The sequence below is a fragment of the Chamaea fasciata genome, unplaced genomic scaffold, assembly GCF_029207755.1.
Source record: "Chamaea fasciata isolate MVZ Bird 193981 ecotype frontalis unplaced genomic scaffold, bChaFas1.0.hap1 SCAF_2, whole genome shotgun sequence".
In the NCBI taxonomy this organism is placed as follows: domain Eukaryota; kingdom Metazoa; phylum Chordata; class Aves; order Passeriformes; family Sylviidae; genus Chamaea; species Chamaea fasciata.
In genome coordinates, this window is record NW_027094087.1 from 114,654,754 (window position 1) to 114,676,321 (window position 21,568).

The following is a 21,568-nucleotide window of genomic DNA, read 5'->3' on the forward strand; positions in this document are numbered from 1 at the left end:
TGGATGAAGTATTCCACATATCAGTTGGGCGAATGGATCCACTCCTCTCCGTGGCTGTTTCAGCTGGGATGATGCACTCACTGTGTTTATGTAATGCAATACTTGTTTTTAAAACCACGCTGAAGAGTGGAGACAGAAATAAGGCACTTGACGAAGTCGCTGGAATGATCTTTCAGAAATGATGAGCTTTTTCTGCCTCTCTTCAGCTAAATAGTCACCCAAACCCAAAATAACCTCTGGAAACCCCTAAAAATCAGCTTGGTTGGGAATTCAGAAAGTCACCAACCCTGCCATCTTTCTGAATGTTCCTCTGTGCTTTGTGCACTCCAAATCTCCTGGTTTGCACCGTGCCTCGGTTTAGGAAATATAAAAATATTATTAATAAACTGAAACAGATTTCCAGGCTGTGCAGAATCCTGGGAATGCGCAGCGAGTACCAGCCAAGTAGCTCCAGTTCATGAGAACATGAAATGAAAATGTGCCTCAGTTGTAGGACAATAAAATCTTTATGAAGTTCTTCAGGCCGTGGGGAAAGGAGGCAGTGGAGAACTGGGGATTTAAAAGGGTTTTACCCTGTGAACTAAAACACCACTGGCGAAAATAATGGCCTGAAATTAATAGTCAACGGTTAATATTAAAAGAGTTTTTTAAAAACTTCCTAAAAACCTGGATTAATTTGAGTACTTCCTGTATTTCCCGATTCTGGTTGTGTTGTAAAGAGGTTTTTTTGTGTTTAAAAGTTCTGTTTGTTCCCTTTGTTTCACGCCTGAGGACTCCAGGCATGAATGTGCAGTTTGGGAGTGTTATTAAATATTAATGCCATTAGCATTGAAGTTATTATTACTACTATTATTATTATTACTGTTGTTGTTTTGTTGTTGTTATTGTCGATCTAATGCCCATTCTTCATCCTCTCCGCTTTCTCTGTGATCACCAAGTGATGATCTTTCCTCATTTCTCCGTCAAATTTTTGCATCTTGTTTTTTTTATTTCCCTCATTTCTCCACTCTTCCCAGAGGCGAAGCCGTTGTGCTTTGTTTTTAGGGGAAAACAATGTATTCTAGTGAAAGATTGAGGTAGTAAATGTAATGTGTCGTATTTTACAAAACCTCATTCAAAGGTAGGGTTGGAAATTAATAAGGGTAGTAGATAACATAATTTTTCTTCATATTATGTGTATTTACAGTAAATATATTTATATGTTTCCATGTTTAGATACATGCTTTTAAGATTTTTGTTTTGGCCATGGTAAATATAATTTCTGTTGGATCCAGGAGATGCTGTGGAAGCTCTCCTGCGGTTAATTTAAGTTTAACACCTTGAAACCTACAAGGCAGTTGAGCAAAGCCATGTAAGACAAGGAGGACGTGGAGTTATTTTTTATCTGTATGTGTGTGAATTTTTATATTTCAAGTTGAGCTCAAAAGCACAACCCTTGATTAAAATATTTCCTTTCCTATCAGTGCTAATAGAGGATCCTCAGGGATGAAATATATACATTTGAGAGCCTCTTTGGATTGTATAATGCTCCATTGGGAGCAGGCAATTCTGGGGGGGGAAAAAAAAAAAAGCAGATTTTAGTCATATTGGAGGTGTGATGTCTGGTTTTACTCCAGACAGGCTCCTCTAAAAATTTGGTGCTTTATGCCTGTGTAATCCTCACTTGCTTGCAGTTTAAAAATATAGGCATTAAAAAAAGGTGTGTGTATATATCTGTGTGTCTGTGTATATATAAAATACATATAAAATATATAAACATATATATACTTAAAATATATATATATAATATTAAATATATGTATATAGATCACCATGCATGAATCAGTGCATCAACTGGAAACTTCTCAAAAATACAGGTAGTTGATTGGAAATCATGAGATTTTATACAAGGGAAGGGAAGAAACAGTTTTGAAATCATGTTCTGTGTCCTCAGAAAGTGAGTATTTGGCCTCGCTTCACGAGCACAGCTGAAGTGCAATATTTTAATCCCAATATTGAGTGTTCAGGTAGAGCATCGCGGTTCAAATCATCTCCTTTTCCCTCGCAAGAGAGGAGGGAGCTGATGGAAAACGTTTGCTTTATGGCATTGTATTTTTAGCCCTCGTTTCGTTTCGCCTCCGCGTTTTTTAATAGGAACCAAATGAATTTTAGGCTGGGAGTGAATTTTGTCTTAACAAAGAATTCCATTGATAGGGAGTTTCAGGCCCATCGTTGGAGTTTGGTAGGAAAAGAGCAGCTCCCAAATCTGCCCAGTGAGAGAGAAATCGCGTTTATGAACATACAGATAAAAATAAAATAAAAAAAAACCCCCACATCCAAATCCTATCTATATAAACAGATTGTAAGAATAAAGTCTTGGATTTGGGGTTGTTTTCAGCCGTCCTAACTGGGAGTTCATGTGCTCTTATTGCAGAACTCTCGTCGTTTGACAGAGCCCAGGTGCAAATAAAATCTTCTCCATCAGGAGCTGTAATTTTGTGTTATTTTATACTACAACAGAGAAGGCTCCAGATGCAGCTGGTTTTTGTCTCCCTCTTTCCTCCTCGTTGTTCAGTCTCGACCTCCTAAGTGAGCGCTGGGGAAAAGTGAAACTTAATGATTATGAAATTAAAAAGAATTTTAAGCAGCGAGAGCAAACTCCTGTTACGGAGCAGATTCTGCACACACCTGACCAAACTCTTAAAATTATAGAAAGCAGATGTGAAACCATAAATAAAATCCAGCTTTTTGCTCTTCCTTTTTTATGTCACAGTTGCCGCAATTTGTGCTGATGAGTGGGGGAGCTGAGTGTGCAGTAGCTTCACCTGGTCTTCCTGGGAATTTTGGGAATTACTGTCCTCTGCATCTCCCTTCTTGCTCAGAGCTTTCCAGTCAGTGCCGCTCTCAGCCTGACAAATCAGAATTCTCCCGGTGTGTCCCTGGGTACCAGATTGGAAATTCCCAATCTCTCCTTGGTTCTCTTTTTAAAGATTTAAATTGAGCTTTGGCGCGTGGAGAATTTATTAGTGAGAGGTGTTGGGTAGTTTCTGTTGGTGCAGAGCTTTTCTGCTTTTGATGACTTTTTTAAAAATAGTGCATTGAAATTAAATGTTTTTAACCATTTAAAATACAGGTAGAAATGTTTTCTTATAAATATTAAACTTGTAGATTAATATTTTAACTGTGAAAAGCTGAGTAGCTCTCCTGTCACCGAACTGTTGGGTTGGGATGTGAATTCTAATTCTTACTTGGAGAAAGAAGGGAATATCTTTGCTTTAGGGAATGGACTTTTGAAAAGTGTGGTTGGAAGAAAAAAACCTCACAGTTTGATGGGAAATAATGGCTTTAGGAGGAAGGAGGACAGGATTAAATTAGATATTAGGAAGAAATTATTCCCTGGGAGGGTGTGGAGGCCCTGGCACAGCGTGCCCAGGGATTTTGGGGATTCACCACCCCTGGAAATGTCCAAGGCCAGGTTGGACACTGGGGCTTGGAGCAGCCTGGGGCAGTGCAAGGTGTCCCTGCCATGGCTGGGGTGGCACTGGATGATCCTTAAAATCCCTTCCAAAGCCTGCTGGGATTCTGTATTCATGGAATTTCATTTGGTTTGGCTTCAGTTCTCCTGCCCAAAGCTGACGAAGAACAGTTTCAGAATTTATTTGCGCCGCCCCACAGCCAGTTTAGTTATTAAATTTGCAGAGCGTGTCGCTGGTAGGTTGTGAAATCCAGATTTGCCCTGATGGGGTGTGTGTGTGTGAGGAGCTGCAGATCCTGTCAGAGCCTCAACATGGAACAGCTGCAGCTTCTGGGATTCCACAATCCCTTCAAGCTTGGAGCAGCATCTTCCAGGATTGCCATGATGGCCAGGGAGAGCCGTGTCCAGCAGTTTGGGTGTTCCCTGCCCTGTGCTGGATGCCTGGGCTGCTCCCAGAGGTGTCCCGGAGCTTCCCGAGCCCAACACTTCTCCTGTCAGTGGCCGCCAGAGGCTGCTGCAGAACGGCGGATGCTGCTGGAATAAGAGAGGTTGGCAATTCCAGCTGGATCCTCAGCTTCAGTCACACACTTCTGACATGATTATATTCCTCTTCAATGGAGTTGAGGCAGAAATTAACCCTGACTCCACGTATAAGTTTATTTCATTGTGCAATAATGTTATTTTTTTTCTGTGCCAACGTAATTTTAGAGACAGCTCACTGGCTCAGCATCCATGTTCCTGGAACTTTGTATGAAGGAAGTCGTTACAGTAAAAATTAAGAATAGGAGAGGTTGGGAATTCCAGCTGGATCTTCAGCCTCTCACACAGTTCTGACATGATTATATTCCTGTTCAATGAAGTTGAGGCAGAAATTAACCCTGACTCCACATACAAGTTTATTTCATTGCGCAATAATGTTATTTTTTTCTGTGCCAGTGTAATTTTAGGGACAGCTCACTGGCTCAGCACTCCTGAAACTTTGTGTGTGTGAAAGAAGTTCTTACAGCAAAAATACATTTTTCTACTGTGACCAGCGCTTGCAACTTTGTTAAACGTGGAAACCCATATTTTCTTAGGAATTTGTAGAAATCCCCGTCCTTGATGATGTGTTTATGTTTTTGATCAGCTCAATAAGCTCATGGGCATGATGGGGGAAATTAGCCTGAGAATTAAACACATGTAACAATTCTTAAATGGTTCAGGATGTGTTAGAAGCAGCGAAATCAAGAAGTTTGCCTAAAATCTCCGGGGAAAAATCACTTGAAATAATATACTCAGGAGAGTAAACGGTTGGGATTGCGTGGCACATCTGTAATAATGGAACATCACACAGAAATAGGTGCTATTTTATTCTCTCCAGAAAATATTCTGTGGCCAAAACACATCGCAATTTCTGACACAGCCTCAAGCACTTTCATTATTTATTCGCAATGTCGTCGCACTTTAGTCACCTTTATTTTGTGACTTAATTTCTGCCAGACTGTAAACCCATCCTTAGGTGAGTTAAAATTCCGTTTCTGTGCATGTGGGACTTGCACATCCAGTGCTGCTGGAGTGAATTTCTGTGTTTGGAAAGCGAGGGGAAAGCACTCTGTGATTGAGCACAGTGTTTCCATGTTCTCCCTGACAGAAATGAAAGCTGTAATTTTTCTAAATATCAGTTACAGCCAATCAGTTACTGCGGGGTATGTAAAACAAGTAGGATAACGTGTAAGGAATTTATTTATTCTGTCAGAGCTCTGGTGTTACACTGAGTGAAGGTGCAAGTCAAAGAAATGCTCACAAAACCTTTTAATCATCATCACATCATCATTTATGATGCAGAGCAAAAAAAAAAAGAATGAAAGGGGGGGAAAAGAAATATTTAAAGATATTTTATCCAAGAGTTTAGACAGAAAATATTCAGAGGGAGCTTTAGGAAAGCAAGATACGAGGAGTAATTTCTCTGTAACTAAAATTTAGCTGCTGAGTCTCTCTTAGGTTGTCCTGGGGTTTGGAACCAAGTGCTTGACAGGATTTGGGGAAAAAAAAAAAATTCTTCTTTTCTTTGTGTCCTGCTCTGCCACTGGTGCTGCAGGTTCAACACTCAGCACAGGCAGCAAAGGCTGTGAAATGTGAGAACAGGTCATTCCTGGGGGTGGAAATCCAGAGGAAGGTGTGAGGAGCAGGAGCACTCATTCCTTCTCCAGGTAGAGCAGTGGGATGTGGAAAAGAGGAGACTTTCCTTGGACAGATAACTGTTCATGGGAAGTTTGCTCTCAGTTTGTGGTTTGTGGGTTTTGAAAAGTTGGGCTGGAGCTCAGAGATGTCTTGTTCAAGGGCAGGAGAGCTTAGTCCTGCCTTCAGCACTCACACAGGAAATGTGTTCCCGTTCCCAGGTGCAGCAGGGATGGGAGTGAGGGGTGTGGGTTTGGTTAGGACCTTCTTCTGTAAAAGTCAGAGCTCTTCCTCTTGGCAATTTGAGGGCAAGAATCACTAGTGCCTTATTTCCAGTCAAATTGAAACTACGGTTTTTTGTGGTTTCATTGATCACATAAAAGACAACTTCAACTCTCTGAAATTTAAGCTGCACACTGAGCAAAAAGTCCCAGAATCTTTGTGGCTGTTCCTAAAGGTGCGACAAACATTTCATATCAAACCTCTCGAAGCAGAATTAGTTATCTCCAGAAGGAGTGAATGTGGAGCAGTTGTTTCAGGGTGTCGCCACATGAGTACTAATAGTGAATCATCCCTTAGCTGAAGGTATGAGCTGTTCTAGCAAATACTCCGCTGAGAAATCAGTAAATGTTCTTTTTAACTGCTGGTTCAGCCTTTAAATGGAGTCTTAGTGATGGACTAAAGGGCTTCTTCCAGCAGAGGATCTCAGCATGTTGAGGAGCCTGCAAGATGCAGATGAAGGCGTGCACTCCATGCTTCAGGATGTAGGAAGACCACCACAAGCCCTGCTAGAGAGAAAAATTAATTAAAAATTAAGGTTAATTAATCTTCAAAGGAGAGTGACCTCAGCTCTAGGACAGTGTCAAGTAGTCAAGCCAGGCTGGACTAGAATAAGCAGCAGAACTTGGTTTCTGAAGAGGAAACGGAGTCAATTTCCCTGTTCTGAAGTAGAAGATTGCTGGAATAAAAGTCTTTTTGGAGGAATGCTCGTGCGTCTTCACATGGGGTGATCTGTCTTTCTCATTTTATTGCCCTTGCCTGCAGGAAATCCACCTTGCTTTCCTGAAGTGGCTGGAGGGAAACGTGGATGCTGAGGGATTGAGGACATCCAGCAAAGTGTCTCTGAAATTCGTTTCGTCCTGTGAGTCCAAAGTGGAAGTGACTCCGTCGCTGGTGCCCGTGATCACGGAGATGGGCAGTTTCTCCTCGCAGCATTTCAGCCTGGAGACCTACCAGCAGCACCTCCAAACCAAGAAGCTGGGAAAGATCCTCCTTTTCACTGAGGTGACCACGACAACCATGAATCTTCTGGATGGGTAAGATGGGGATCCAGGGCATCCTGAATTAACTTTCCGATTGGGAATTCCTAATTGCGGTAACACACAGTGTTACCATAAAGTAGAGGACTTCATGTTCACACGATATTAATTGATAATATATAAAATACTGAGCCATATAGGGTGAGGAAAGCTGAGTGGGACAGCTTTTTGCTTGGTAGCGGAGTTTAATTTTTTTTTCCTTTGCACATCACCATAAGAAAATTTAATTTAATAAATATTCACGTTTAGGAGATGAAATTCATTCTCTGGTGCAAGTTATTCCCTAAGCCTGTTGCTTGAGTAGAGAGGTACCAAGCAGGTTGTGCCCCTAATTTTAACATTCCTGTTTTCTCTCATTTCATTTTTTTTGCTGAATATTTCCCTAAAATGCTCTTTAGTGCTCGGTTTGGGTTTTTAAAACACGGATTAGGGTTCTGGTAGAGGTTCTTTCAGCATCACACAGATGACCCTTGTGAATGAGCTGTGGGATACCTTAGAGAAGGTTGTTCATGGGAGTTTAAATGGGATTAAGTGATAGGAAAATCACAGGTACTAAATCTCAGCTTGGAGTCTGTGTACAAAGGCTGTACTGTTGTGTTTAGTGGAAATTTGATGGAAAAAACTGTCTTGGGGAACTTGTTGCTCTTCAGGACAGAAACTCCAAGCCTGCAGCTGTAAATTCTTGTGGCAGCTAGTTTTGAGTATCAGGGTTAATTGATCTGCAGAAATTGCAGATGTATTTTACAGGTGAAAAACGACCTCAGGAATTTCGTTTGGGATTTTATTGCTTTAATGGTAATTAAATTGTTTTGAGTATTGTTGTCCCTGATGAGTTTACCAACAATATTGGCTTCAGTTCTCAGGCTGAGAACCTAAATTGCATTTTATGGGCAAACACAAATTTCAATTCCAAACCATTCAAACATCCACACATTAAAGAAAAAAAAGTTGCTCTCTGATTTTGCCAACCCTCTCCCCCAGATTTACATCCTGCAGCTGAGTTTGCAGAGATTTTTTGCTAGTTTGATAAGAGGCCATGAGGAGTTATTTTACTGAAATACAGTTATTTGTGGCATTTGCGTCTTCATTTTTAGTGCTCACAGCATGTTCAGCCCACGGGGTTGAAAGGAGGACTTGGTGAAGAAATTGGTGATAATTGAATAAATCAAGAGGTTTCTTCCCTCACAGTGGGTTTTTGGCTCTCAGTAACTTTGTTCCAACATCTCAGTGAAACGAAGTGTTTAATTCAGAGTTTTGTGATTTTATTTGGACCAAGCTAATTAAAATCTGACCAATTTATGAATGATTAATTATCAGGGCAAGGGAGATAAGAGTAGTGGTTGTGGTTTTTCGGATATCTTTAAAGGTTCCTTTTTTATGTTAAGTAATCCAAACACAGTGAAATGCTCACAGATGTAGGACTTCAAGATTTCCCCCATCATGATGAGGCTTAAATGGTAAATTTTCAGGTAAGTTGTGAACTACAAGTCCTGGCTATAAGTGGCTTATGCTGGGAAGATGGTCCTAGATTATAATTTGAATTAAAAATAATAATTTATTAATAATATCTTCTAGATAAAAATTATTTTACAAAAAGACCTTTATTTTGTTAAGTTTAAATAATTATTTTAAGTATTATGGTTGATGCTGCAAGTACTCTGTTGTCATGGATATTGGAATAAAGTAATCCTTGTGATTTGCAGTTCAGTGAAGAACCTTGAGATTTTAAATGATAATATTTTGTAAATCTCTAGAAATTGATGCAAGAATCAGGTAATTTTAATTGAGGGAAGAAGTTGTCGGGTTTTCAAGGTGCTTCCAAAGGAGCCAGTGTGAATTTGTTAGGATATGTGTGTGGTGCTTGTGTCCAATTGTCAGTTCTGAATGAAAGGGAAACACATCTCAGGAAAAATAATTCTCTTTGCTTGAAGAAATAATAGTTTCTTATTGATCTTTCAGGATTCCCAGAAAAACCTTGCGACGCTTTCTTTGTGTAATCAGGCATTGCCTGAGGGACTCTGTTAGGGTCTCTTCCCGATTTGACTCTCTCAAATTTTACCAAGTTTTGATGGTTCAAAATACACAGACGCCTCAAGAACTTAATGAGTGGGATTTGTCATAAATTGTTTGATTGGTAGATTACCCCCCAAAAAATTCAGCGTTTAACTTCTGTGACTTCACATTTTCTCGCACCTCTCCCACCGACTGGCTGCCGAACTTCGGTCTCTTCCTTTTTCCACCTCCCCAGACTTCCATACCTCCCAAAAATGGGGGAAAATGGTGGAAGAGCAGGGAAAAAGGGGGCTGGAATTAATTTAATGGCTGAGCAACCTCACAGTAGAGAAACAGCCGGAGCCTAATAGAGGCCTTTGTCTGCATTTCCACCCTGGCTGGGAACGTGCCAGTCAAAAGTCAGGCAGGAGGAACAGGTGGGAACTATTAGACCTGTCATAAAGTTTGAAAAATTGATTCTGGAGGCCGAGGGAATAGATTGGACTTGACAGTGTTGTCCTAAAGATTCTAAGGGAAAGTTGTGTCGTTTTAATTTGGGATCCCTTGATTGTTCATTAGCTCTCCAGATGGTGGTTGGGGCTTTTTGGTGCTCACTGTACTGTCCCTGGCCTGCGTTTGTGTGTCCTGAGGTCACAGCAGAGTGGGAATTCACCTGTAGGTACCCAAAATTTAATGGCATTGGCCTAATTGTCAAATAAAAATTCCTTCAAATGTCGTGTGTTGCTTTAAATGATCAATATTCCTTCTGTGGTTTCATGTTAAAAGTCCTTTCAGGCTATTTTTAAGGCACTGCAGCTTTTATTTCTCAAACTGAAATTTCAAATCCTCCCCAAATATTGGGGTTCTTTTTCTCTAGAGGGAAATTCTTTCTGTGAGTTTCAGAAATCTTTTCTTCCCAGATGTTTATCCGAATGCCACCTGACCAGGTTAACCTTGCCAAAAACAGTTCCCACTTTCTCTGGCACCTCAAGAGCATCCCTGGGAGTGCAAGTTTTCAAATGAAACCCTTGTTTTTGAGGCTGCATCTGGTGTAGTGATACAAGTGTTACATTGTAGAGACACGCTTCTTACACTCATAAGGCTTCAGATTAACAAAGAAACATTTCTATTTCTAATATTTCCAATTGGCTGGAATGGTTTCACGAGCATTTCGTTAAAATTAAATTAATGAGATAGAAATTTCAGTTTTATTCTATATCTTAGATCCTGTTTCAGTATTTTGGTTGGCAGAAAATTTGATTTACACGTGACTAAGCCAGCATGGGATGTATTCTCTGTGAAATGCCATCGTGGATCCCTTTTCCCCAGTATTTAAGAAGCACAAAGTGCCATTGTTGGGGAAAGTTTGACACAAAAGTGGTGAATTTTAGTGGAAGTGAAATGTGGGCTGAGGTTCCTTTCATAACTGCTGAATAGGATATTTAAATAAAATGTCAGTTGAGAACAAACAGTTTCCAAACGGCCAAAAGCTTTGCAGAAGAAAATCTTTTCCATTGTCGGTGCCCTTTTACTTTTCCAGATTCATCCTGCTGAAGTTTGAAACACTGAACTGCAGCTCTAATTTTGGAAAGGGGGCATGGAGACTCATTTCATTTGAAAACTCTTGGTTTAGTTGGATTGAAATACGGATGATGCTGATGCAGGTCTGAGTTAAGGAAAACCAGTGTCTAATTGAAGGAGATGGGAATGGCACTTCAGGGGCAAACAAGCTGAGATTGGCAAACTGCGTTAAGGGCTGGGGGGTTTTTAATTTGCTTTCCAAGTCCTTGTGATGTTTTTAGTTACTCTTTGCGCTTTGGTGATCCTCCTTATTCTCCATTAAAATTTTTAAAAAACGGAATGATTGGGATGAGCTCTAAGACCCCTTGCCACCCAAACCATTCCATGGTTCCATGATGATCTTTGTCTTTTAGCGTGGGGACACTCTCCCAGTACATTATCAGCCTGCTAAAAATGAGTATTTTATCACCAACATTAACAGTTTGTGTAAATCAACCCCCTCCACCCTCCTCCCTCAGGGATTTTGGCTGGGGAGTTGGAGAATACCATGGTGTGCAGGAAGGATTCTTCCTCGCAGGAAAGGTGCCTTTCTCTCTGGAAATAGGAATTTATAAAGCCATGTGCTGTTCCATAGGTTAGATGCATTTAAACACTGTACATCTTCTGTACTTCATCTTTTCTGCAGCTGCATAACCCCAAAATATTTTGTCAGTGTGAATATCGAGGTCACCATAGTTCATATTGCCTTTAAAAAGTCGGATCCCTTGATTTTGTTGAACTGTAGGATGGGATAGGAATGTTTTGCTTGATTAATGTCTTAATTAGAATCCAAAGTTTGATACTAAGAGCAATGGACCTGCTCTTTGCATTCCTAGATATAGGAGAATGTATGTGCGTATATATATGTATATGTGTGTGTGTGTGTGTGTCATATTCCTTCATTATTTACATCACTTTTATTACTAACTTTTAAGCTTCCATTTCTTAATTTATTTACGTGGTTGAAGGACTTTTTATGCTCAAAACAAAACAAAACAAAAAGTTGGTTCATTAAATAGCTGCTTCTGTGCTTTTATTCCTTAAGGGTGTTTTTTTTTATATTCAGTATTTTGTGCTTTCCTTTGGTGCTAAAGTCCAGCTCAAATAACAGAGTGAGGTTTGTTTCCCTTAAATCAAATCAAATTAAGTTCAACACTAGGAGGTTTTTCTTTTTTTGGGCTAATTTAGTTTTAAATGTATAATATTTCATACTTTATTCTGCCATTCATTTATGGGCAGTGATTTGCACCAGCCAGCGCTGGAGGAAGCTCAGCCTGATAACAAAAGATCACGCAGGAATTTTTCGTGACACAGCCAAGAGTCTGTTCCCTCCCTGGACTGTAAAAGTGGAGGAATTCGGAAGTTTTTGGCCCTGATTTGGTCCTGTGCCATTCCCAGAGTCTTCCCTGCCGTACCATTTTCCACGACACGCTTGCTGAAAGGTTTCTCTATTGGGATTTGTCCTCCCCTTTGCGTCAGTTTTCCCTGATTTTCTTTCCACCTGTTGTGCACCATTCCTGGGGGCGCTGAACAATCAGGTCCCTATTTTTCCTGTCACGCACCTTGTGGGCCTGATTTTCCACGGAACTGGAGGCAAAATGTGCCCTTCTTTTCCTTTTTTCATCGTGTAAAATCAGTGGATTTTCTTCCTGTTAACGGAGTGGGCCCCCCGCTCGCAGCGCAGAGGGAGGTTTGGCGTTCCCAGTGGGAATTGAGTCATAAAAAAGAGATACCCGTTTGGCAGAGCAATTAACCCGTGTTGAACTCGGCTGGGAGATTGGATTTCCCTGCTGCTGGAAGTTCCTGAACAATCCCTGTTATCACGGGGACACAAACACAGCCTCGGAGCACCCTTAAATCTGGGGGGAATTCTTCCTTAAATCTGGGGGGGAATTGTTCCTTAAATCTGGGGGAAATGTTCCTTAAATCTGGGGGGATTGTTCCTTAAATCTGGGGGGAGTTGTTCCTTAAATCTGGGGGGAATTGTTCCTTAAATCTGGGGGGACTTGTTCCTTAAATCTGGGGGGAGTTGTTCCTTAAATCTGGGGCGAGTTGTTCCTTAAATCTGGGGGAAATGTTCCTTAAATCTGGGGGGATTGTTCCTTAAATCTGGGGGAATTGTTCCTTAAATCTGGGGGGAGTTGTTCCTTAAATCTGGGGGGAAATGTTCCTTAAATCTGGGGGAATTGTTCCTTAAATCTGGGGGGATTGTTCCTTAAATCTGGGGGAATTGTTCCTTAAATCTGGGGGGAGTTGTTCCTTAAATCTGGGGGGAAATGTTCCTTAAATCTGGGGGAATTGTTCCTTAAATCTGGGGGAAATGTTCCTTAAATCTGGGGGAATTGTTCCTTAAATCTGGGGGGTTTGTTCCTTAAATCTGGGGGGAATTGTTCCTTAAATCTGGGGGGAGTTGTTCCTTAAATCAGGGGGGAATTGTTCCTTAAATCTGGGGGAATTGTTCCTTAAAGCTGGGGGGAAATGTTCCTTAAATCTGGGGGGAGTTGTTCCTTAAATCTGGGGGAATTGTTCCTTAAATCTGGGGGGAATTGTTCCTTAAATCTGGGGGGATTGTTCCTTAAATCTGGGGGAATTGTTCCTTAAATCTGGGGGGAGTTGTTCCTTAAATCTGGGGGGAAATGTTCCTTAAATCTGGGGGAATTGTTCCTTAAATCTGGGGGAAATGTTCCTTAAATCTGGGGGAATTGTTCCTTAAATCTGGGGGGTTTGTTCCTTAAATCTGGGGGGAATTGTTCCTTAAATCTGGGGGGAGTTGTTCCTTAAATCAGGGGGGAATTGTTCCTTAAATCTGGGGGAATTGTTCCTTAAAGCTGGGGGGAAATGTTCCTTAAATCTGGGGGGAGTTGTTCCTTAAATCTGGGGGAATTGTTCCTTAAATCTGGGGGGAATTGTTCCTTAAATCTGGGGGGAGTTGTTCCTTAAATCTGGGGGGAATTGTTCCTTAAATCTGGGGGAATTGTTCCTTAAATCTGGGGGAAATGTTCCTTAAATCTGGGGGGAGTTGTTCCTTAAATCTGGGGGAGTCATTCCTTAAATCTGAGAGGAAACCCTGGAAGGCTGCAGTGTTAAAGCAGGAGCGGAGGAAGGGTCATGGCAGGGTTTCAGGCCCGTTTCTCTGGTGTGTTTTACACGGTGCCGTTTTCATGCCCGCATTTTAAAACAGGAATTCGGTAATAAAGTGAAAGAACTGAACGCTGGAGTTTCAAATCATCGCAGCTTGTTGAAGAGGAGGATTAGCTTGAAGCGTATGATACATGTAGCAGAATACAATATGCCATAATAAATAGGATACCTTGTTATAAGTAACATTAAATGCAGCATATTATGTCTATATTATTGCCCTTCGTTTGCTGATTCCGTGGCTGTCAATTTTGTGCTTGAATTGTAACTTTTATTTAGGAGAAGAGAATGGTGCCTAAGCTTTAACTGCCCAGAAGTGCTCGAGGATTAATATTTATACTTCACTGAGAAAGATACCCTTGTGTTCATCAAATGGCCAACTTTGCCTTTTTACATGAGCTCAGATCAGAATATAGTCTTAAATAAAGTCATGTGCTTCTAAAAAGAATTTGAAAACCTCAAAACCGGGCAGAAATCAGTCCAGGACAAAGGGAAAGGCAGGGCATAGAAAAGCTGGCTGTGTTATTAGTCACAGAATCATGGAATGGTTTGAGTTTGAAGGGACCTTAAGGATCATCCAGTGCCAGCCCTGCCATGGCAGGGACACCTCCCACTGTCCCAGGCTGCTCCAAGCCCCAGTGTCCAACCTGGCCTTGGGCACTGCCAGGGATCCAGGGGCAGCCACAGCAAATCTGGGAATTCTATTCCAGGACTTCCCCACTAATAATATGAGCAGATGAATCAACCTCCCCACTCCCTAATTAACTTCATGGAGTAGCTTGAAACTTGGACAAATCCCGGGTTTGCATTTTTCCCCCCAAACCTCTTCACTGGAATGAATTGTTTTAATTTTTTCAATCGTCAGGTTAATAAAGGAATTTACTGGCAATGTTGCACTGAGATAAAACAGAACAGTAGTTCGGCCTCCAGGTGATTTGATAATGTGTTTGGTTAACAGATTGCTGCCCACATTATGGACAGGGGCTTTGGGAGAGGGTTTTTTCACAAGGACTGGAGGGGCAGGACACAGGGATTTGCTTCTCATTGCCAGAGGCCAGGGCTGGATGGGATCTTGGGCAGGAATTGTTCCCTGGGAGGGTGGGGAGGGGCTAGGATAGAATTCCCAGATTTGCTGTGGCTGCCCCTGGATCCCTGTGAGTGTCCAAGGCCAGGTTGGACACTGGGGCTTGGAGCAGCCTGGGACAGTGGAAGGTGTCCCTGCCCATGGCAGGGGTGGCACTGGATGAACTTAAGGTCCTTCTAACCCAAATCATCCTGGACTTCAATGGAAGATCCAAAGGCTGAACTACAACCCAGCGGAGTTGCACAAAATCCCTGGAGATTTCAGTGAAAAGAGCATGATCGGCTTTGTTAGCAGCTCAAAGGTAGATCACATTTTTCCATTTTGCACATGTCCATCTCTTTGCCCTTGTTAGGAAAAAAAAAAGTGAAATGAAGAAAAAGAAGTTGGATTTCCAATGGAACAAAGTAGGAACTGGGAGACAAAGCATGGCTGCTTGGGGAAGTTCACACAGCACCTGTTCTGGTGTGGTTAAGAATAAACACACTGATTTTTGTTTATTCTTATGCTGCCAGTCAGAAGAGAGTGACTTGATTTCAGAATTAATTTGAGGTGCTTGTTTCCAGAGCCAAAAGCTTTGAAAGCTTGGGTAGTTTCTAACTTAAGCAGTAAACTTAGAAAATCCCACAGAATCTGAATTCTTGCCCTAAATCCCACTGGCCTAATTTATTTTCACTTATAGTCCTAGTTAAAATATTTTAAGAATCTGCTTGTATTCAAGCGAGGGCTTGCATTTATCACACCTCGTATCATTTAGCCTGAAATGTCACGGCCTGGAGAATGGTGTGTAAAAAAAAAAAAGTGAGGTTCCCCCACTGCAGCTTTGTGATCCCCAGGATTGCTATAAAATCCTGGACCTCATGTTGCTCTCCAGAAATTTACTGGCATTGTTCTTGTTGCTGAACTGTTAAGCCTAGGTGAACGTCCAGGGGTTTTTTGTAAACTTGAACTGACGCTATTTTTGCGCTGTTTTTACTGATGATGTTATCTTACACCAAAAAAAAAAAAAAAGAAAGAAACTCCAAAAGTGTTTCGCAGGATTCTTTGCAAACACAAAGCTCTCGTGGCTTGTTGCATTGAGGAGTTGTGGGGATGCAGCTACAAATTGTCCAGTGGACATTTGATTTGGATTTATGTTCAAATGGATCGTCCACTGAGGAAGATGAAGAGGGAAAACTGGACAAGGAAGAAAAGTAGGGAGATGGAGCTGAGACACAGGAAGGAAGAAAGAAAAATTTGAGGGAAACAAATTTTTACTGATTTTTCTTGAGCAAATACTCCAAGCTTAATGTAAGATAAATGGGATGTGGGAAGATTGTGGTATTAATTGGGAAACAATTGTAGTTAAAGCACTTATCAGGCAATTAACGATGAAAAACCCAAGACTCCCCTGTTCAATTGGCACGTTGTCAACTGAAATATAATTAGCTCAGGGTTGAGGTTGGATTTTTCTGAAGTTACAGACTGGTAAGAATTCCAGTTAAGCACATGGTGGTTCCATTCCTCAAGGTTTTGTTTTAATTGGGCATTTGGGGGAGTGTGAGGAAAGGGGAGCACTTCGATTTTGTCGACACTGAATCATAACATAACTTGTGGTCACAACCAAATGCTGATGTCCTGCTCTGATGGTTTATTTTTAATCATCCTTTTAGTCTTTCCTACACTTATAGTAATATTTAAATACTAATCTGAATCCCACAGGTTATTTATATTTCCTGCCTTTAAAAATCCAGTTTACAACCTTGTACTTTTTGGATAAAAAAAATGCTCGCTAAATTGCATCTGTTAAGTGACAACCGAAGAACATCAGAGTTCAGCTGATCTTGAAGGCCCCTTCCAACCCAAGCCATTCCATGATTCTGTGATTTTATGATTCATTAGCAGCAGATAATACATAAACTCTGCATGGAGAGTGGTGCCAGATGTGAGAGATAAAAGGCATCGCTGCTGGCCACCTGCTTTAATGCACGTTTCAGCTCTGCTGATGGTTGATGTCATGAAGAATTCACGGGGTACAGAATCATTTAAAGTCAGCAGACCGTGGCAGGTTAGCAAGGAGTGATGCTTGTGGAATGCTGAGGTATCCATCTGTTGGAAGAACAGAACAATCACCTTGCGCCAAGGTTTTGAAGAGCGGCTGTGGGTGGATGTTTGGGGTTTTCTTGTGGCAGGGAAGCACCAGAGAGCTTTGAGTGTGAAGGTGTTGGAAATTCAGGGCAGTGCTGGGACTGCAGCTGGTTTGCCTGTCTTTGTTTTTATCTTGATATTCCTGTCTTTATATCAGCATTGTGCTGCCTTTAGAACCATAGAATTATAGAACTGTAAAATTATGGAATGGTTTGGGGTTGAAGGAACCTTAAAACCCATCCAGTGCCACCCCTGCCATGGGCAGGGACACCTTCCACTGTCCCAGGCTGCTCCAGCCTGGCTTTGGACACTTCCAGGGATGGGGCAAATTCGGTTTTTAATTTCTATCCTGGACAAGGTTTGCAAATTAATGGTTACCTTTTGGGCGCCAGAAATAAGAAGTTTTCTGTTTGTATTATATTTATTTCTATTCCCAGTGTTTTCCTCACACAGTTCCAATTTTTGCTGCTATCAGTAATTTTTATTTCCGTTTTTGTTTTTGTTGTTTTGTTTAGCTATTTGGAGTTTTTATTTGTTTGATTTCACGTTTGAGATGGATAAAGTATATCTTCTTGTTGCTACAGCTTATTTAATTAGTACCAATTATTAAAACTAGAAATTGACTCTTTAAGACTTAAGCAGAACTTAAGTCTTTCCATTAAAAAAATATTTTCGCGTTGAAGTAACCCTGATAGTGGCTTCCTGACAGGTAAAAAACCAATAAATTAGAAGAAACCAATCTTATTTCAATTAAAAACTCGAATCTTGGCTTGCATTGTACTTGGAGAAAAGCTTTTTTTCAGCGATGGGTTGCAGAAATAGCAATTTATGGGTTGTTTTTTTTTTTTCCCTTGTGTTTTATACAGAAATAGGAGTAGACAAGAAGAGGTACAGAAATGCCTTTTGGGGGTGTCTGCAAGAAGAGCTGTAAAACATTCTACACTTAGTGCTGATTGACTCACCAGAAACCAGAGAGTGAAAGGAACAGAGGAACCATTCACTCTGAAGAGGTTTAGTCCAATTCTGGGGAGGAGGATGGAAGGCAAAGAGAAAAATACGGGAGAAAAATGGGAATTTTCTCATTTTACAGAGTCCAGGTCGGTCACTAAGCAGATCCTGTTCCATTCAGGATGTCTGCAGGCCATCATCAGCTCCTTGCTGGAGGTGTGAGGCTCTTCCACACTCCTCTGGTTTTTATTCCACCGTGGCATGGACAGAGAAGTTCTTGTGGGAGTGTTTGGGAGTGCAGGTAATTGGAGTATTAGGATCCTACCAAATCTCCTGTTACTTATCTAATGGTCTGTTTGGAGGTTTCAGCATTCAGTGCTCATCAGAACAGATAAAATTCTTCATTGATGAACTATCTTTCACTAGGAATCGGGGAATAACAGGATAGAAACTGGAGCCCTTTCCCTGTGAGGAAAAAAGGAATATTCTCCAGCTGGCTGGGGCTGTAACAGGGGGTGTTGATGACAACAGAATTATATGGGTTTGGAGGGAAAACGGGGATTTGCTGCGAGGCCTGAGCTTAATAAACTCGTGTGTGCCAACAGCAGAGGTTAAGAGGGGTGAAAATGTTCAGTTTTGATGCTTTGCCAAGCTAAGCAGTGGAATATTGTGAGCATGAACCAAGTGAGATGGAATGTGTGGGATTTGGAACCCAAAATCCCAGCGAGTGAGTGACAATTCCTGAGGGCTGGAGTGTGGATGAGTTCCTTCCTTCCTTCCTTCCTTCCTTCCTTCCTTCCTTCCTTCCTTCCTTCCTTCCTTCCTTCCTTCCTTCCTTCCTTCCTTCCTTCCTTCCTTCCTTCCTTCCTTCCTTCCTTCCTTCCTTCCTTCCTTCCTTCCTTCCTTCCTTCCTTCCTTCCTTCCTTCCTTCCTTCCTTCCTTCCTTCCTTCCTTCCTTCCTTCCTTCCTTCCTTCCCTCCTTCCCTCCTTCCCTCCTTCCCTCCTTCCCTCCTTCCCTCCCTCCTTCCCTCCTTCCCTCCCTCCTTCCCTCCTTCCCTCCTTCCCTCCTTCCCTCCTTACTTCTCTTTCCTTCCTCTCTTTCCTTCCTTCCTTTCTTCCCTCTCCTTCCTCTCTTTCCCTGTTCTGTGCCACATCTCTCACACCAGATATGCCACGTGCAGTTTAGCCATGGCTCTTAAATTGTGGTAACCCAAGCTTTTCCAACACTTTGCATGCAAATTTTCCTTTTATTTAACTGTTCTCTAACTCGTGTCAGGAAGGCTTTCTACAAACAGTGAACTTACAGCTTTTTAAATTAAAATCCTCATTCTTTAAGTGTTTTAAACACGTACTTCATCCAGTTCTTTACAAAAATACCTTCAAGTGGTGTTAAAAAAAGAAATGTGAACGTGGAGGTTGCATTCACTGGATCCAGAACCAAGTTCTCTTCATTACTTGGCTACATCTGTATTTATCTAATATCCAGCAAAACCTTCTTGGAAATAGGGATTTTTTAAATTTTTTTTACAGTGTTGGTTACTATACAAGGAAAGCCTAAGCTAAATTTAGATTACAAAGGATTAGCTCAGAGATGAGCAAAACGTAAAAAAATAACACCACGAGTCCAACTGTGCTGTTAATTCCTTTTGCATTTTTCTGGTGCTGTGAGATGATTCCGATGAGTTTTTTATGCCCGTGTTTATCTGATGGATACTGGCACGGGAGACTTCACAGATGAATTTGGCTGGGGATATAAAATTGGGGTGGTTTTTTGTCCCCCCCAGTGCTCCAGGCTCCCTGCTGGGGGCTGCCCAGAGGAGATGCCAGGCATTTCAGTGGAGCAGCCTGCTGGGAATGCCTCATCCATCCTGGCTGGCTGTCACCTCCAGCACAGGGCTTGGGGACACAACTGAGCTGCTCTCCAGCAAACCAGGGCGTTCTCTTCCTCTATTTTGAACACCAAAATTGAAAAAAAAAAAAAACCAAACCAAGTTTTGGCTGTCTGTACAAGCTTTGACCACGTAGTTATTAAAAAAGCCTCATCAAAGTTGTGTATTATGAAATATCCTTTATTTATTTCTTTTTTAATCACAGACAAATTGTTTGGTTTTCAGTCTGGCTTGTGCCCCAGTCTTTCTCAAGGTCTTTTTTTTTTGCTGTGTGATGTTCAGGTCACCCAGGGAAGGTGCTGCAAGGCAGGAGGTTTTCCCTGCTCCGTGTTTGCAGTTTTGTGTGTTCTGCTGAAGCCGAGGTTCTGCTGTTCAGGTTTCCAAACACGTTCAGCGTCTCTCCACCTCAGCTCAGTGGCTCATCCCCACCTCATTCCAAGAGGAATCTGATCCCTGGACGTGGTTTTCCCTCAGTAGGTGATTATTGGGGTGTCTGCAGCAGAGCTCAGAGGGGTTTGGCTCTTCCCAGCACCGCTTCCATTTACATTTTGGGGTTTCTTGTTGGTTTTTTTTTCCTGTGTGAACGCATTCTGGAGGTGCAGGCGTTAACGGGCTGTGTGTGGTGTCTGCATCGCTGGCCGGGGATCTCGGCTGGGTTTGGTTTCAGAAAATGGGAGCTGGTTTTTTGTGTCCTCTCCGCCCTCACCGGGGCTGTTTTGGAGCCCCAGCTGTGGGGGCAGATGCTCTCACTGGAGGTTTGTGTTCCAAGCAGAACCAAGAAATTCTCAGGGCACTTTTATTTCCTTCTGCCCTGGGGTTTTCTCCTTCACATTCAACCACCCCATAATCGTGGGGTGTAGAACTGCTGGGCTTCTGTCAAAATCTGCTCCCTTAAATTTCCCCTTTTCTCTGGGCTGCTTCTCTTCTGCCACAGCACAAGTGGTGAGTACGACCCACAGTGGAAAAGAAAATACCTTCTGCTCCTTCACCTTTGTCGACTCCAAATTTTATCACTACCAGCAAGAAATTATGATTAATTTATGTTTATTTTGCTCTTTGCTGTGTCCGTGTCCTGTACCTGGTTATTCAGAGGTCCAGGCTGCTCTTTGCTGCTCTTACACACCTCGTGTGAGTCCAGGACAAACGATCTGATCCCCTAAAAATAACAAAGGTCCTTATCCTGTTCTTCCTTTGCGTTATTTCGCTTTGTTTCTGAAATTAAAATCCCCTTGCCTTACCCATTCCTCATTTTTTTTCCCCCATCTAACTGCAGATCATAGTTTAAAACCTTCTTTTTAAGCAGTTCGAGGTGGAAGTGGGCTCACAAATGAAGGCCAATAACAGCCTTGGCCATAAAATACTTGATATAATATTTTCTCTGCAATATTCCTGCTGCTGCTTCGAGACTCATTTGTTTGTGTTTTCTTTGAATATGGATTCACGGAACTTGTTGTGGAGGGCTCTGTGTGGTTTTAAGGATTAAAAAAAGAGTGAATTTTGGTACAGGGGTGGGGCTTAAATTTGCCAGTCACATTTATATATTTATAAAACGGTTTTTGTTATTGAATATTTATTTATAAAAAAATAAGCATTCTCCAAGTTTGTTACTTCTGTCGATTTATGATTGTTTTTAACAGGCTCTAAGTTACTCAAGTCAAAACTCCAGGCTCTATGCTGAAAATATAATTTCCCTGATGTGGGAATTTACCAATCCTCCCTAACTTTTCTGGAGTAATTTCTTCTTGCTTCTCCACGTGCTTCATAACTTTGCTTCCAGAACAAAAATACTTTGTAATTTAACAATTTTGTAGATGTGGTTTTGACAAATACACCCATCCAGAAGAGCTTAGAATGTGCTTGGGTACAGTTGGGTATAGGAATGTATTTGTAGTTGAGAGTGTTA

The 21,568-nt window shown here is 41.6% G+C and overlaps 1 protein-coding gene across 2 annotated transcripts in view; it reads left to right on the plus strand.

Annotated features, from left to right (window-relative positions):
• The window catches only part of HLCS (holocarboxylase synthetase), a 113,503-nt gene that overhangs the window by 27,147 nt on the left and 64,788 nt on the right, over window positions 1–21,568 (plus strand). For both annotated transcript variants that reach the window (XM_066177172.1, XM_066177173.1), the window contains exon 6: window positions 6,656–6,927. In XM_066177172.1, coding sequence (XP_066033269.1) covers window positions 6,656–6,927 — 272 coding nt within the window. The remainder of the gene's footprint in view (window positions 1–6,655; window positions 6,928–21,568) is intronic.